Genomic DNA, 18,245 nt, shown 5'->3' with positions numbered 1-18,245 from the left:
GATTACAGGTGTGCACCAACACACCCAGATAATTTTTGTATTTCTAGTAGAGATGGGGTTTCACTGAGTTGGCCAGGCTGGTCTCCAACTCCTGAACTCAGGTGATCTGCTGGCCTCAGCCTCTAAAAGTGCTGGGATTATAGTTGTGAGCCACCGTGCCCAGGCTTCATTATAGTTTTGATTTGTATTTCCCTAATGCTTAGTAATACTGAGCATCCTTTTGTGTGCTTATTGGCCATTCGTATATCTTCTTTGGAGAAATTTCTATTCAAGTTCTTTGCCCTTTTTTAATCAGGTTGTTGTTGGTGGTTGTTGTTGTATGAGTTATTTATAGATTCTGGATATCAGTCCCTACTAAGATAATATGTTTTGCAAATATTTTTCCCATCCCATTTGTTGCCTTTTCACTATGTTGTAGTGTCTTTTGATGCATAGAATTGTTGAAGAATTGTTATAGGTTTAGCTTTTATGCTTAGGTCTTTGATCCATTTTGAGTTAATTTTTGTATTAGTAAAAAATCCAGTCATACTTTTGCATGCGAATATCCAGTTTTCCCAGCACTACTTTTTGAAAATAGTGTTCTTAATGAATGATCTTGTCACCCTCATAAAAAATTATTTGGCCATATATTAACAAATTTATTTCTAGGTTACGTGTTCTGTTTCACTGGTCTAAATGTCTATCTTTATGCCACACTGTTTTGATTACTGTAACTTTTTATTAAGTTTCATAATTGGAAAGTGAGACCTTTTTCAGGATTGTTTTGGCTATTCAGCATTGAGATTCCATATGAATTTTAGGATAGATTTTTCTTTTTCTTTTTTTTAATTTTACTTTAAGTTCTAGGGTACATGTACACAACGTGCAGGTTTGTTACATATGTATCCATGTGTCATGTTGGTGTGCTGCACCCATTAACTCGTCATTTACATTAGGTATATCTCCTAATGCTATCCTTCCCCCACTTCCCCCACCCGCTGGCAGGCCCCAGTGTGTGATGTTCTCCACCCTGTGTCCATGTGTTTTCATTGTTCAGTTCTTCCCACCTCTGAGTAAGAACATGTGATGTTTGGTTTTCTGTCCTTGCAATAGTTTGCTCAGAATGATGGTTTCCAGCTTCATCTATGTCCCTGTAAAAGACATGAATGCATCCTTTTTTATGGCTGCATAGTATTCCATGGTGTATCTGTGCCACATTTTCTTAATCCAGTCTATCATTGATGGACATTTGGGTTGGCTCCAAGTCTTTGCTATTGTGAATAGTGCTGCAATAAACATACGTGTGCATGTGTCTTTATAGCAGCATGATTTATAATCCTTTGGGTATATACCCAGTAATGGGATGACTGGATCAAATGGTATTTCTAGTTCTAGATCCTTGAGGAATTGCCACACTGTCTTCCACACTGGTGGAACTAGTTTACATTCCCACCAACAGTGTAAGCATTCCTTTTTCTCCACATCCTCTCTGGCGCCTGTTGTTTCCTGACTTTTTAATGATCGCCATTCTAACTGGTGTGAGATGGTATCTCATTGTGGTTTTGATTTGCATTTCTCTGATGGCCAGTGATGAGCATTTTTTCATGTGTCTGTTGGCTGCATAAATGTCTTCTTTTGAGCAGTATCTGTTCATATCCTTTGCCCACTTTTTGATGGGGTTGTTTGATTTTTTTCTTGTAAATTTGTTTAAGTTCTTTGTAGATTCTGGATATTAGCCCTTTGTCAGATGGGTAGATTGTAAAAATTTTCTCCCATTCTGTAGATTGCCTGTTCACTCTGATGGTAGTTTCTTTTGCTGTGCCAGAAGCTCTTTAATTAGATACCATTTGTCAATTTTGGCTTTTGTTGCCATTGCTTTTGGTGTTTTAGTCATGAAGTCCTTGCCCATGCCTATAGCCTGAATGGTATTGCCTAGGTTTTCTTCTAGGGTTTTTATGGTTTTAGGTCTAAATTTAAGTCTTTAATCCATCCTGAATTAATGTTCGTATAAGGCGTAAGGAAGGGATCCAGTTTCAGCTTTCTACATATGGCTAGCCAGTTTTCCCAGCACCATGTATTAAATAGGGAATCCTTTCCCCATTTCTTGTTTTTGTCAGGTTTGTCAAAGATCAGATGGTTGTAGATGTGTAGTATTATTTCTGAGGGCTCTGTTCTGTTCCATTGGTCTATATATCTGTTTTGGTACCAGTATCATGCTGTTTTGGTTACTGTAGCCTTGTAGTATAGTTTGAAATCAGGTAGTGTGATGCCTCCAGCTTTGTTCTTTTGGCTTAGGATTGTCTTGGTGATGTGGGCTCTTTTTTGGTTCCATATCAACTTTAAAGTAGTTTTTTCCAATTTTGTGAAGAAAGTCTTTGGTAGCTTAATGGGAATGGCATTGAATCTGTAAATTACCTTGGGCAGGATAGATTTTCCTATTTCTGCAAAAAAAAAAAAAAAAGATCATTGGGATTTTGATAAGGATTATGTTGACTCTGTTGACCACTTTGGGTAGTATTGATACCTTAACAATATTAAATATTTCAATTCATGACCCTGGGAAGTCCTTTTCATATTGTTCTAAATTGTTTGTGTGGAGAAACACAACTGATTTCTCTGTGTTGATTTTGCATACTGCAACTTTATTGAATTTATTATTCTAACAGTTATTTTTTTTTTCTTTTTAGTGTGAATGTTTGGAGTTTTCTACATATAAGATCATGTTATCTGTGAAGAGTTAATTTTATTTTTCCTTCTCAATTTGAATACCTTTATTTCTTTTTCTTGCCTTATTTAGCCCTGGCTAAAACTTTTAATACTGTGTTGAATGGAAGTGATGAAAATGACATCCTTCTCTTGTTCTTGATCTTAGAGGAAATGCCTTCAATCCTTCACTATTGAATATGATGTTAGTGGTGGGTTTTTTATATGTGGCTTTTATTAGGTTTGAGTAGTTCCTTTCTATTTTTAGTTTGTTGTATATTTTTATAAAAGTGTGTTGAGTTTTGTCAGATGCTTCCTCTGTGTCAATTGAGATGATCATGTGTTTTCCCCTGCTTCATTCTGTTAATGCATTACATTGATTGATTTTTATATGTCGAAGCATTCTTGTATTTTGGGAATAAATCCCATTTGGTCATCGTCTGTAATGCTTTTTATATGGTAGGGGATTCTGATTGCTGGTTTTTCATTGAGGATAAATTACTTTTTTCCTAATTTCTAAAATTTTGTTAACATGCAGATAAAATTTACCATCTTAACCATCTTAGATATACAGTAGTTTTAAACACATTCACAAATGTTTAATATCACTAATCAAAATGCAAATCAAATACAGTGAGATATACTACCTGACAGCCATTAGCCATTATGATGGGTACTGTAAAAAACAAAAAACAAAAAAACCCAGAAAATAGCAAGTGTTGGTGAAGATGTGGAAAACTTGGAATTAAGCCTTGTGCACTCTTGGTAGGAATAGAAAATGGCATAGTTGCTACAGAAAACAGTATGGCAGTTCCTCAAAAAATTAAAAATAGAATTAACATATGATCCAGCAATTCCACTTATGGCTATAAACCCAAAAGAATGGAAAACAGGTCTCGAAGAGATATTTGTGTACCCATGTTTATAGCGGCAGAGGGCATTATGCTAAGTGAAATAAGCTGGGTATAAAAAGACAAATACCATGCGATTCTACTTATGTGAGATACTGAGAGTAGCAAAAATTATAGAGAGAGTACAATGGTGATTTCCAGCGACTGGGGGAGGAGAGAATGGGGGAGTTATTGTTTAATGAGTACAGAGTTTCAGCATTAGTAGACCATTTACTTGTAATGGAACTCAGTATGGAAAGTTTTAATTCTACTATCTTGCTATTTCTTTTGTTGTTGTTTTGCTTTTTCTTTCCTGTTTTACTCCATTTTCTGCTGCTATAACAGAATACCACAGACTGGGTAATTATGAAGAGAAGAAATTTATTTCTCACAGTTCCAGAGGGTCAGAAGTACAATAACATGGCTTTGGTATCTAACTAGGGCCTTCCTGCTGCATCATAACATGGTGGAAGGGCAAGTAAGCATGTGAGATAGAGAGAGGCTGGGAGATAAACTTCATCTTTCTTCAGGATTCTGCTCCCAAGATAACTAACCCATTCCTGTGATAACAGCATTAATCTATTCATGAGGGAAAAATACTCATAATCCAATCACCCTTTGAAAGTCCCACCTCTTAACACTGTCACAATGGCAATTACATTTCAACATAAGTTTTGGAGGGACATTCAAATCATAGCACTTCCTTTTAAATGAATTGCATTTTTTAAATGATTCTGTTATCTGCATTATTAATCAGCTATATTGTGGGTGGCAACCCACCCAGGTACCAAGGCAAGAGACTGAGGGCACAAGCTGTTCCAGTATAATAAAGAATTTATCGAATAAGAATAGTTATACTAGAAATAGATTGCAGATATGATTATATATGAATATCATTAATTATTTGTAGTATTACTCTTTATTCCAATATTATAATAATTTTTGTTTTATAATTATAACCTAGGAAAAACCAGGCCATACAGAGATAGGAGCTGAAGGGACACAGTGAGAAGTGACCAGAAGACCAGTGTGAGCCCTCTGTTATGCCTGGACAGGGCCACTAGAGGGCTCCCTGGTCTAGCGGTAACGCCAGTGCCTGCGAAGGCGCCGTTACCTAGTGGACCTTGGTCTAGCAGTAGCCTCAGTGCCTGGGGAAGGCACCCGGTTACTTAACAGAGCAGGAAAGGGAGTCTCCCTTTCCCTGGGGGAGTTAGAGAAGACTCTACTCCACCACCTCTTGTGGAAGGCCTGACTAATGTCAGGCCTGTCCTCAGCCTGACTGTCTCCCTGTGATGCTGTGCTTCAGTGGTCATGCTCCTGGTTCGCTTTCGTGTTCCACCCTGTAAACCTGTCTCTGCCTTTTACATAACAGTAGCAGAATTAGTGAAAGTACTAAAAGTCTTTGAAATGCATAGAATAAATAATGGTGTAAGCTGTCCTCTCTCTGTCTCTGCCTTGGCTGCCAAACAGGGAAGGGCCCCCTGTCTGGTGGACACGTGACTCACGTGACCTTACCTATCATTGGAGATGGCTCACACTCCTTACCCTGCCCCCTTGTCTTGTATCCAATAAATAACAGTGCAGCTAGGTATTTGGGGCCACTACCAGTCTCTGTGCCTTGGTGGTAGTGGTCTTCTGGGCCCAGCTATCTTTTCTTCTATCTCTTTGTCTTATGTCTGTATTTCTACAATCTCTTATCTCTGCACATGAGGAGAAAAAACCCACAGACCCTGTGGGGCTGGACCCTGCACTATATGACTGTGTTTTTGTTTTTAAGTGGTTGCTGTAAGGTTTAAGACGTGTACCTTTAACTTCTTTCTTTCTACCTTCAATAATATATACCACTTTATGCATATTGTAAGACCCATACAATTTTATGCTTTCATGTACCCAGTTTTGTCTCTATGCTGGTTTTGTCATATACTTTACATTCATTACAAGGGTCACAACACATGGTTTATTTTTCTTTTTTCCCTTAAAGGGTTTTTTAAAACAATGAAAAACATTTTTAAAGATATTTTTGTCTTTCTACACATTTACCATTTCTGTCCATCTCTCTTTTCTTTGGTAAAGATCAAGTTCCTGCATGGTGTGTCTTTTAGTTCAGGTTAGCTGATGATAAAGTATTTTAGTTTTGGTTTGTCAGAATTTTTTTTTTTTTTTTTTTTTTTTTTTACTTTTTAAGGATATTTTCTCTGAATGCATGTTTCTACATTGAAAGATTTTTACATTTTTTGTTAAGTGTTTTAAGGACATCATTTCTTTGTCAATTACCTACTATACTATCTATAGTCTATAGCAATGTTTTTTATGTCATGTATCTTTTCTCTATCTACTTTTAAGCCTTTTCCTTTTTTTTTTTTTTTTTTTTTTTTTGAGACGGAGTCTTGCTCTGTCGCCCGGACTGGAGTGCAGTGGCCGGATCTCAGCTCACTGCAAGCTCTGCCTCCCAGGTTCATGCCATTCTCCTGCCTCAGCCTCCCGAGTAGCTGGGACTACAGGCGCCCGCCACCTCGCCCAGCTAGTTTTTTGTATTTTTTTAGTAGAGACGGGGTTTCACCGTGTTAGCCAGGATGGTCTCGATCTCCTGACCTCATGATCCGCCCGTCTCGGCCTCCCAAAGTGCTGGGATTACAGGCTTGAGCCACCGCGCCCGGCCTTTTTTTCCTATTTTTATTTTAGGTTAAGGAGGTGCATGTGCAGGCTTCTTACATGGGTAAATTGTGTGTCACTGAGGCTTGGTGTATGAAAGACCCCATCACCCAAGTAATGAGCATAGTACCCTATAGGTAGCCTTCCAACTTATTTCTTCCTCCCACCTTTCTCCCTTAAGCAGTCCCCAGTGTCTCTTATTCCCATCTTTGTGTCCATGTGTAGTCAGTGTTTAGCTCCCACTTATAAGTGAGAACATGTGATATTTGGTTTTTCTGTTCCTGCCTTAGTTTGCTTAGAATGATGGCCTCCAGATGCATCCATATTGCTGCAGAGGACATTATTTCATTCTTTTTATGGCTGTGTAATATTCCATCATGTATATCTACCACATTTTCTGTATCCAGTTCTGTGTTAATGGACCTCTTTGTTGATTCCATGTCTTCCTATTGTGAATAGTGCTGCAATGATCAAACGAGCGCATGTGTCTATGTGAAGTAATAGTAGTTCAACTCAGTTCTTTGAAGAATCTCCGAACTGTTTTCCACAGTGGCTGGACTAGTTTACATTCCTACCAACAGTGTATATGTATTTTATTTTCTCTGCAACCTTGCCAGCAGTGCTTGTTTTTTGACTTTTTAATGATAGCCATTCTGTTATGAGATGGTATCAAATTGTGGTTTTGATTTGCATTTCTCTAATTTTTAGTGATAATGAGCATTTTTTTCATGTATTTGTTGACCATTTATATGTCTTCTTTTGAGAAATGTTTGTTCATGTCATTTGCCTGTTCTTTAATGAGGTTATTTGTTTTTTGCTTGCTGATTTGTTTAAATTCCTTACAGATTCTGGATAGTAGACCTTTGTTGGATGTACAGTTGACAAATATTTTTTCCCATTCCATAGGTTGTCTGTGTACCCTGTTTATAGTTTCTTTTGCTGTGCACAAGCTCTTTAGTTTAATTGGGTCCCACTTGTTATTTTTGTTTTTTGTTGCAGTTGCTCTTGAGGACTTGGTCATAAATTCTTTGCCAAGGCTAGTCTCAAGAAGGGTATTTCCTAGGTTTTCTTCTAGGGTTTTTATTGTTCTAGTTAAAGTCTTTAATTCTTCTTGAGTTAATGTTTGCATATGATGACTGGAGGGGGTCCAGTTTCAATCTTCTGCATATTGGTTAGCCAGTTATCCCAGCATCATTTATTGAATAGGAAGTCCTTTCCTCATTGTTTGTTATTGTCAAGTATGTCAAAGATCAGGTGTTTGTAGTTGTGTCATTTATTTCTAGGTTCTTTATCCTGTCCCATTTGTCCATGAGTCTGTTTTTGTACCCAGTACTCATTGTTATGTGTGACTATTTTTGTACCAGTGCCATTCTGTTTTGGTTATAGTAGCCTTGTAGTACAGTTTGAAGTTGGGCAGCTTTGTTTTTTTTTTTTTTTTTTTGCTTAGGATTGTATTGGTGATATGGGCTCAGTTTTGGTTCCATATGAATTTTAGAATAGTTTTTTTTTCTAATTCTGTGAAGAATAACATTGATAGTTTGATAGGAATAGTGTTGAATCTGTAAATTGCTTTGGATAGTGTGACCATTTTAATGATATTGGTTCTTGCTATCTGTGGGCATGGAACGTTTCCATTTGTTTGTGTTGTCTCTGATTTCTTTGAGCAGTGTTTTGTAATTCTTATTGTAGAAAGCTTTCGCCTCCTTGTTAAGCTGTATTCCTAGGTATTTTATTCTTTTTGTGGCCATTGTAAATGGGTTTGCATTCTTGATTTGAGTCTGGGTGCTATTGGCATATAGAAATGCAACTGATTTTTATACATTGATTTTGTACGCTGAAACTTTACTGAATTTGTTTATTAGTTCTAATAATAACCAATTCTGGTGGAGTCTGTGGGTTTTTCTCGATGTAGAATGATATCATCAGCAAAGAGAGATAGTTTGACTTTTTTTTTTAATTTGGATATCATATGTTTCTTTCTCTTGCATAGTTCCTCTGTCAAAGACTTCTAGTACTATGTTGAATAATAGTAGTGAAAGTGGGCATCGTTGTCTTGTTCCAATTATCAAGGAGAATGCTTCAGCTTTTGCCTGTTGAGTATGATGTTGGCTATAGGTTTGTTATAGATGGCTCTTATTATTATTTTTATTTTTGAGACAATCTTACTCTGTCACACAGGCTGGAGCACAATGACACAATCATAGTTCAATATAACCTTGAACTCCTGGGTTCAAGGGATCCTTCTGCTTCAGTCTCCTGAGTAGCTGACACTACAGGTGGACACCACCAACTCTGGCTAATTTTTAAATTCTTTGTAGAGATGAGATCTCGGTTGCGCAAGCTGGTCTCGAACTCCTAGTCTCAAGCAATCCTCCTTGTTTGGCCTCCCAAAGTGCTGTGATTACAGCCCTGAGTCACTCTGCCCAGCACAATGGCTCTTATTATTTTGAGGTATGTTCCTTAGATACCTAATTTGTGGAGAGTTTTTAACAGGAAGGAATGTTGAATTTTATTGAAGGCCTTTTCTGCATCTATTGAGATGATTATGTGGTTTTGTTGTTAATTCTGTTTATGTGGTGAATCACATGTATTGATTTGCATATGTTGAACCAACATTGTGTCCCAGGGATAAAGACCGGTTGATTATACTGAATTAACTTTTTGATGTGCTGCTGGATTAGTTTGCTAGTATTTTGTTGAAGATTTTCTCATCTACGTGCATCAGGAATATTGGCCTGAAGTTTTTTTGTTGTTGTTGCATCACTGCCAGATTTTGACATCAAGATGATGCTGGTCTTTGTACAAAGAAGTAGGGAGAATTTTCTCCTCCTTGATATTTATGGAACAGTTTCGGTAGGATTGCTAACCAGTTCTTCTTCATATGTCTTATAGAATTTGGCTGTGAATATATCTGGTCTAGAATGTTTTTTGGTTAAGAGGTTTTTTTTATTAATGATTCAGTTTCAAAACTTTTTATTTCACCCCCTTCCTGGTTCAGTCTTTGGAGACTGCTTCTAGGAATGTATCCATTTCCTCTAGATTTTCTAATTTGTATGCATAGAGATGTTCGTAGTCGTTTCTGAGAATCTTTTGTATTTCTGTGGGATTGGTTGTAATATCATATTTGTGATTTCTGATTGTGCCAATTTGGATCTTCTCTCGTTTTTGTTAATCTGCCTAGCAGTCTATCAACCTTTTTTTTTTTTCTTCTTTTTTGAGACAGAGTCTCACTGTGTCTCCCAGGCTGGAGTAGTGCAGTTATGCAATCTCGGCTCACTGCAGCCTTCACCTCCAGAGTTCAAGCAATTCTCGTGCCTCAGCCTCCCAAGTAGCTGGGATTGCAAGCCTGTGCCACCACATGTGGCTAATTTTGGCATTTTTAGTAGAGACAAGAGTTTCACCATGTTGGCCAGAGTGTTCTCAAATTCCTGACCAGAAGTGATCTGCCCACCTTGTCTTCCCAAAGTGTTGGGATTACAGGCAGGAGCTACCGTGCCTGGTCCACAGTCTATCAATCTTGTTTATTCTTTCAAAGAACCATCTTTTGGTTCCATTGATCTTTTATTTGGATTTTGGCATCTCAATTTCACTTAGTTCTCTGATTTTAGTTATTTCTTTTCCTTTGCTAGCTTCAGGGTTAGTTTGTTCTTTTTATTCTTTTTCTTCTAGGTGCAATGTTAGATTGTTAATTTGATAACTTTTTTTTTTTTTTTTGAGATGGAGTCTCACTCTATCATCTAGGCCAGGGTGCAGTGGTGCAGTCTTGGCTCATTGCAACCTCTGCTTCTGGGGTTCAAGTAATTCTCCTGCCTCAGCCTCCTGAGTAGCTGGAACTACAGGCACGCACCACCATGCCCAGCTGATTTTTTTTGTATTTTTAGTAGAGACAAGGTGTCACCATCTTGGCCAGGCTGGTCTTGAACTCCTGACCTCAAGTGATCTGACCACCTTGGCCTCTCAAGGAGCTGGGATTACAGGCATGAGCCACCACACCCAGCCAATTTGAGAACTTTCTAACTTCTTGATGTGTAGATGGTTAGCACTAAAAACTTTCCTCTTATCACTGTGTTAGCAGCATCTAAAAGATTTATGTTATGTCTCTCTTTTCATTAATTTCAAATAATTTTTTGATTTCTGCCTTGATTTCATTGTTCACCCAGAAGTTATTCAGGAGTAAGTTTTAAAATTTCCATGTAATTGTGTGTTTTTGAGAGATCTTGCTATTGATTTCTGTTTTTACTGCACTGTGGTCCAAATGTGTGCTTGGTATGATTTTGATTTTTTTGAATTAATTGAGACTTGCTCTATGGCCAAGCATGTGGTCAATCTTAGACTATGTTCTGTGTGCAGATGAGAAGAATGTATATTCTGTGGTTGTTGGGCAGAGGATTCTGCATATGTTTATTAGGTCCAATTGATTGGGTATTGAGTTTCAGTCCAGAATTTTTGTGTTATGTTTCTGCCTTGATGATTTGTCTAATGCTTTCAGTAGGGTGTTGAAGTGTCTCACTATTACCGTGTTTGTCTAAGTCTTTTCATAGGTCAAGAAGAGCTTATTTTATAAATCTGGGTGCTCCAGGGTTGGGTATGTACATATTTAGGATAGCTAAGTCTTCTTGTTGAGTTGAATTCTTTATTATTATGTATGTCATGCCTTTCCTTGTGCTTCTTAATTGTTGTTGGTTTAAAGTCTGTTTTAGTTGACAGAAGAATAGCGACCCCTACTCTTTTTTGTTTTGTGTTTGCCTGAAAGATGTTTCTCTGTCTCTTTACTTTGAGCCTCTGGGTGTCATTACTTGTGAGATGGGTCCCTTGGAGACAGCAAACAGTTGAGTCTTGCTTCTTTATCCAACTTGCCACCCTATTCCTTTTAAGTGTGTCATTTAACCATTTTATATCCAGGGTCAATATTGATATGTTAGGGTTTGATTTTGTCATCGTATTGTTAGGTGGTTGTTATGTAGACGTGATTGCATAGTTTATAGTGTCAGTGGAATATGTGTTTAAGTGTGCTTTGTGATGACAGGTATCATTTCTTCATTTCTATGTTTTGCACTCCCTTTAGGAGCTCTTGTAAGGCACGTCTGGTAGTAATAAATCCCCTTAGCATTTGCATGTCTGAAAAGGACTTCATTTTTCCTTTGCTTATGAAGCAAAGGAAATTCTGGGTTGGAATTTCTTTTCTTTAAGGATATTGAGGCCAGGCGCGGTGGCTCAAGCCTGTAATCCCAGCACTTTGGGAGGCCGAGACGGGCGGATCACGAGGTCAGGAGATCGAGACCATCCTGGCTAACATGGTGAAACCCCGTCTCTACTAAAAAATACAAAAAAAAAAAAAGAAAACTAGCTGGGCGAGGTGACGGGCGCCTGTAGTCCCAGCTACTCGGGAGGCTGAGGCAGGAGAATGGCGTAAACCTGGGAGGCGGAGCTTGCAGTGAGTTGAGATCTGGCCACTGCGCTCCAGCCTGGGCGACAGAGCGAGACTCCGTCTCAACAACAACAAAAAAAAAAAAAAAAAAAAAGGATATTGAAAATAGGCCCTATTCTCTTCTGGCTTGTGAGATTTAAGCTGAAAGGTGTGCTCTTAGCTGAATGGGATTCTTTTTGTAAGTGCTCTTTTTCTCTAGCTGCCTTTGTGATTTTTTTTCTTTTGCATAGTATGTCACAGAGGTTCTTTGAATTTCTTCAGTTTGCATGTTGACCTGTCTAATGAGGTTTGGAAAAGTTCTGTGGACTGTATCCTCAAATATTTTTCCAAGTTGCTTGTTCTCTCTTCTTCTCTTTCTGGAATGTCAGAGTTGTATGTTTGGTCTCTTTACATAACCACATATTTCTTAGAAGTTTTGTTCATTTTCTCTATTATTATTTACCTCAGCTTGGAGGTGTTCTCGCAGGAGAATGCCATGGGTGTAGGGTGCTGCAAGTGGGAGTGCTCCAGTGAGGAGGGCCCCACAGGCAGGGGGTGTTATAGCCAACATGATGGGGAGTGCTGCAAGCAAGGGGGCCACATGCAGGAAATGCTTCTGTGGTAACAACTGGGGCACTTTTGGTGGGAAGTGCCCCAGTAAGGGGCACTGCAGGCAGGGGGCCATATGGGAAGGGGGTACACTCTGGTGGGAAGCACTCTGGTATTGGTAGTTGGGTTGCCTTGGGTGGGCAGCTCTGGTGAGGTGCACCACAGGAGGGGGGCATTCTGAGAGGGTGGCAGGGACTTAGCAGGTGGGAAGTTTTCTGAAGGGGTGGCAGCGAGGTCATAAGCAAACAAATTCTGGCAGGAGGCTGTCAGCAGAAGTGCTCTGGTGGGGCAGTGGGAGCTGCACTACTTGCAGTCATGGCCAGGCAGGGACTCTTAGAGGAGTGTTTTCTTTATTACTGATTTCAACAATTCGATTTTTTAATTATGATATACCTAACATGGCTGGTGTGTGTTTTATCCTGTTTGGTTTTCAGTGAACTTTTTAGATCTATGAGTTTATTGTTTTCATCACATTTAGAAAAATGTGATTTGGCCATTATTTCTTCGTATGTATTTTTTCTCTTCCCTCTTTCTACTCTGTTTTTTTTTTTTTTTTTTTTTTGTATTATATCTTCAATTACACATACGTTAGACTGCTGGTAATTTTCTGACCAATCACTGAAGATCTATTCATTTTTTTCCCCGGCCTCTTTTTGGTAGATTATATTACTATACCTTTAAATTCACTGATCTTTTCTTCTGTCTTATTTTATTTACTCTTAAGCCCATCCAATGAAGTTTTCATTGTTGGTGGTTTTTTTCTTTTATAGAAGTTCCATTTGGTTCTTCTTTTTTTGTATTTTTCTTTTCTAGTTGAATTTGTGTTTTCTTTTAAATACTTACACATAGTTTTAATAGCTGTTTAACACTCTGTTTGCTAGTTCATCATCTTTGTCATCTGTGGACCTGTTTCTCTTGTCTAAATTTTCAGATGGTTATGGTCACATTTTTCTGTCTTGACATGCCTTGTAGTTTTTGCTTAGATTCTGGACATTGTGATGTTGGTAGTTGTTGAGAGCCTGGATTTTGCTATTTTCCTTTAATGAGTATAAGACTTAGCTTTGGTCAACAGTTAATTTACTTTTGATCAATTTGACCCTTTCAAGACATGTATTCAAGCTTTGAAAGGAGTATCTAGCATAGCCTTTGTTCCAAATATTTTTTAGCCCTCTGGATTTCTACTCCTTGTCCTGAATGAATGTCCAAAGAGTTTTTAGTCTGCATGGTCTGATCTGGCTGGATTGTCTGTATACCCTTTATGAGTTCTGGGAATTGTTCAGCTTACAACTCTTTTTTGCTCAGCCTTGTTCTCCACAGTGACTCAAGGGAACTACTATGAGAGTTTCTGGAGCTTCTTTTCTATGCAGGTTCTTCTTTCTGAAACAGCCCCACAACTTCCAGTTGCATCAGCCTGCTTGAACTGTGAGACTGATATTCTCAACTCAGCTCTCTATGATCTCTGTCTGCATCATGGTTACAAGCAGAAAGCCATAGCTCACCTTTTTTTTTTTTTTTTTTGCCCTCTCTCAGGGATAATAGTCTTGCATTATCTGTTATCCTGTGTCTTAAAACAGTTGTTTCTTACACATCGTCAAGATTGTTATTTGTTTTTATTTTAATTTTTTTATTTTTGTTATTATTTTTTTTGAGACGGAGTCTTGCTGTGTCGCCCAGGCTGGAGTGCAGTGGCACGATCTTGGCTCACTGCAAGCTCCGCCTCCCGGGTTCACGCCATTCTCCTAGCTCAGCCTCCTGAGTAGCTGGGACTACAGGCACCCGCCACCGCGCCCGGCTTATTTTTTGTATTTTTAGTAGAGACGGGGTTTCACCGTGGTCTCAATCTCCTGACCTTGTGATCCGCCCGCCTCGGCCTCCCAAAGTGCTGGGATTACAGACTTGAGCCACCGCGCCCGGCCTGTTATTTGTTTTTAAAGAGAGAGTAAGGATTGCTCATGTACCTTTATCAGATCCTGTAATATATTTTTAATTATATAATGTTATTGAGCTATGGTGTTATTTGCAATTCATGAACTTTTAAAGGAAATGATAGTGTAAGTTGAAATGATTTATAGCTGTTTGAATAGTCTTTGTTTATTATTTAAATTAAGGAAAGGGCCTCTTGATAATTTTATGCATTTGTCGTTTTTAAAAATTAGGTTAATATCTTAAATATAGGCTTTAGAGAAATGTGGCATTCATATACAGTTTAAATTATTTTTTGCTCAATAAACTGAATGTTGTGCTTGTCATTACTCTTAATTATCTTTATAAAATATACAGTGTTTACACGATTCAGGAACTCTGGAATATGCTTGAATTTGCACATGGTGATTTTTTTTTTTTAAACTTTGTCAGCTGCTATTATACATCATATTTTGATCATAATGGTTTCTGTAATGATAATGATTAAAATGCACAAAAAGTTTAAAGTTGAGATGTATTAAGTAACAACTAGTAAGACAGATGTATGTATATATTAATACCTCAAAACCAAAATAAATCAGAGGAATAGATAACTGAAGAGAGTCCTGAAGACTCCTTATGGGATTTTAGAAAGACTTTATCATGTGAGAAATTGCTTTTGCCAGAAGATTTTCTTTCCATTTTCATAATACATTGTTATCTCTCTAGCTTTATGAGAAAAAAGAAAACTAAAATTAGTTGGATTTGGAAGCTTATTTTTAGTTAATGAATAATTTGTTGAATACTTTTTCAAAATATGAATTGTTTTGCAAAACAAAACAGGAAAATATAGTATAAGGAAAGTTAAGGAAATTTTAGTATAATTAAAAGAACCTCCATATTATATACTATAACAATCTGTTCTCTTTAAGTAGTTAGAAATCACCCTTATGTTAACTAATAAATTTTGTGTCTAAAAAATTTATTTTTGAAGATAATTTCCAGGTAATATTTGTCTCTCATAGCTTTATGCTTTAAAATGGAATTCTGTTACCAAAGTTTGTTATTTTTGAATTTGCTTCTTAAGAGGACTGTTTTCTCCTTAGGGGAATGGCTTGATAAATATTTCTGTAAGTTATATGTGAATATGTGTTTTGGTAATATGTGAGAAGAGTCTTTGCCTAATTATTGAAGCTAAGAATAATTTTTTTTTGTGGTTTGAAATACTTTATGGAAGACCTTTTTTTTTTCCTATTTCTTGTAAGAATCTACTCAAATAGGTAGATTCCTATTACAATATAAATGCTGGAAATATATTTTTTATGTATAACTGCTCCTTTGTGACTGGATTTTTTCCACAGAGCTTATCAAAACACAATAGAAGCAATATTGGAACTGAAGGTGGACCACCTCCTTTTGTGCCTTTTGGACAGGTAATGACTTTTGTGTTGGCGGATGAATTTAGGAAAAAGTGTTTTTTGTTAGCATTCAAGCTGTGTTTCATTATGTGCTGAACTATTTATTAAGAGGTTATGGAGTTATTTGGAAATACGAAGTTCAAGGAATTTAATAATTTTGAGGTTTTTTTCCTTCACTGTAATTATATTGTTGATGTTTGCAAGAGCTGTTAACCCAAAGACTGAAGCAATTAAGAGCCATATCTGAAGAGTAACTTATAACTAATTAAAATAGGATGGGAGAGGGTTTTTTTAAAGAGAAATTCAAAAGTAAGAAGACAAGAATATGTCATAATTTCTCACTTGTTCATTAAAAACATTAGAGGGGGAGAGAAAAATAAAGCCTCACAGAGTGATCAAAGTGCTGCTTTGAAGCATCTCCCCTTCTGACCAGTATCTTGTGACTTCACTTGTCTTCAGCATCAAATCGATCCTCAACAATCTTCTCCAGCCTGCTCTTGCTTTATCCCTGACAATTCTAAGAATAATTCATGTGGCAACTTGCTCTTCTCCTGATGATGCCATCAAAATTTAGCTATTGGTAATCTGTCTTGCATTTGCTCTTTAATTTTCTTCAAGAGTGCTGGGCTGGCTAAGAGTAGCAATGAGTTATGGACATAACAGGTAGGCAACAGATGTACATTTCCATAATAAGGTTTATTATGTGTCTGTGTGTCTAAATTTTGGTATTTAGTAAGATCATTTGACTGTTACCCTCTTTAAAAGCCTTTTGCAAGATCCACTCTAACTTAAGTAAGTCATTTTTGCATCAAACCTATTTTAAAGCATTTTAAAAATAATGTTGATTTTTTTTTTTTTTTACTGAGTTTGGAAGAAGAGATAGCCAAGATAAAAGGAAGTATGAAGTCCTATGGTGTGATCCATGTTGATGGTTGATATTCTCCCAGTGTAATGAAAACCCCCATAGGGAAAACAGTGCAAACATTCTAATAACTTATATTTGAAAATAATAGTATATTTGTAAAAACTTACCCTTAAACATTTTGGTGATAACATTTCTCTTCCAGAGAGACTTATGATCTAATTATTCTTAAGACTTTGAAGTGTATTTTATAGCTTCTTGAGGGTTAGAGAATATAATAAAGGGTATAATTTCAATAATATTATTTGGTTATAAAGTTCATTCTGAAAAAATTCTTATATAGCATCTTACAGCCTTGTACATGGGTTGAAGGTAGGTAATGCTGGCTGTGTATTGGCATCAACATGATATGTTTATATTACTGAAATTTTTCTGTATTTGTGGAACACATTTCTTTGAGATCTTCTCATTTTCCCTATTAATGAGTTGGGAAAAAGTTCATTTTATATGATTTTTACTGGTAAGATTGGACTGAAGATCAGAATCGAGGGCTTCTTTTTAGGCAGTGATGCCTTTTTTTACTTTATGAGACAAAAGTATAAAAACTTTGAAGCCTGATATGGGGGGAAGGTATGTTTTTAGAGTGTGGTTTATAAGTGCAGAGACATCTTTTTATATATTAATATAATTGTACTAACCAATCCACATAGGGATACTGTGGTATAATATGGGAATTAAGCTCTTAATTGCAAAACCAAATTTATATCTTATTGTGCATTATTCAAGACTGTTTGAAATCTAAAATTATTTATTACTCTAAAATGAAAGTTAGCTCTCTTGACCCATTGTATGTTTTAAATATGTGCCCTGCTTAGTTGGCCCCATATTTATATAGCTTTTAATTTTATTTATAGTTATGTTTATTGAAAAGTTACTTTCCTGGTTTTCTGCTTTTACTTTTAAATACATGGGATAGAATTTTATTTGTGTAGGCTTTTAGCTATTGTAAAAGATACAAGATACTTTTGAAGAAGTATTATTTTCTAATGAAAACTTGAATCTCTTTTGGAACTATTAAGTTGACTTATTCTTAATTGTTTTACCAGAAGTGTGTATCTCATGTCCAAGTGGATAGCAGAGAACTTGATCGAAGAAAAACATTGCAAGTTACAATGCCTATCAAACCTACAAATGATAATGATGAATTTGAAAAGCAAAGGACGGCTGCTATTGCTGAAGTTGCAAAGAGCAAAGAAGTAAGAAATCAAATCATTACACATTTTTTATTTCTTATCATTATGTTCTGTTTAGATTTTTTGTGATCGTTATTGTCTTTTCATATAAGCTAACTAATTCAACAAACGCTTAACCTTATTCTTCTTGCATATTCCGTAAGTGGGAATGCCCTGCCACTTTATGGGATCTTACATATTTTATTCATGTGTTCTGTTTCCAGATCTCCATGGTAGTTCTAATAAGTTACTCTTGCTGGCAAATTACCTTCCTTTTCTCCTTCTTCCTTTTTTTAAAACAATGTAGCAACTGAACACACTTTTTATTCTGACAGGGAGTTTCCTATTAGTAGATGGGCTAGTTGCCACTTTTTTGGAGATAATTTCCCCTTATTAATAGCAACTTATGAGAAATAGCAACTTCTGAGAGATGAATAAAAATCAGCGGATCTGTCACTGGGTCAGGAATAACATTTTTGTCTTTATACTTAATTTTATTTAGCGTATAGTAAAAAATAATTTTATCTTTACATATGTGTATTTACACACACACAAATCCTCCCTTTTAACTGACAAATAGTAATTACACAT

At 36.7% G+C, this 18,245-nt stretch overlaps 1 protein-coding gene across 4 annotated transcripts in view; it reads left to right on the top strand.

The window, feature by feature from the left end:
- The window catches only part of TDRD3 (tudor domain containing 3), a 186,540-nt gene that overhangs the window by 76,215 nt on the left and 92,080 nt on the right, over positions 1 to 18,245 (top strand). For all 4 annotated transcript variants that reach the window (XM_033177599.1, XM_033177596.1, XM_033177595.1 and 1 more), the window contains exons 6-7: positions 15,504 to 15,575; positions 17,529 to 17,678. In XM_033177599.1, the coding sequence (XP_033033490.1) occupies positions 15,504 to 15,575; positions 17,529 to 17,678 (222 nt within the window). The remainder of the gene's footprint in view (positions 1 to 15,503; positions 15,576 to 17,528; positions 17,679 to 18,245) is intronic.

This window comes from Trachypithecus francoisi, unplaced genomic scaffold (assembly GCF_009764315.1).
Source record: "Trachypithecus francoisi isolate TF-2019V2 unplaced genomic scaffold, Tfra_2.0 Lachesis_group18, whole genome shotgun sequence".
Lineage (NCBI taxonomy): Eukaryota > Metazoa > Chordata > Mammalia > Primates > Cercopithecidae > Trachypithecus > Trachypithecus francoisi.
Note: the sequence above shows the minus strand (reverse complement) of the source record. Positions and strands in the feature narration are given on the sequence as shown.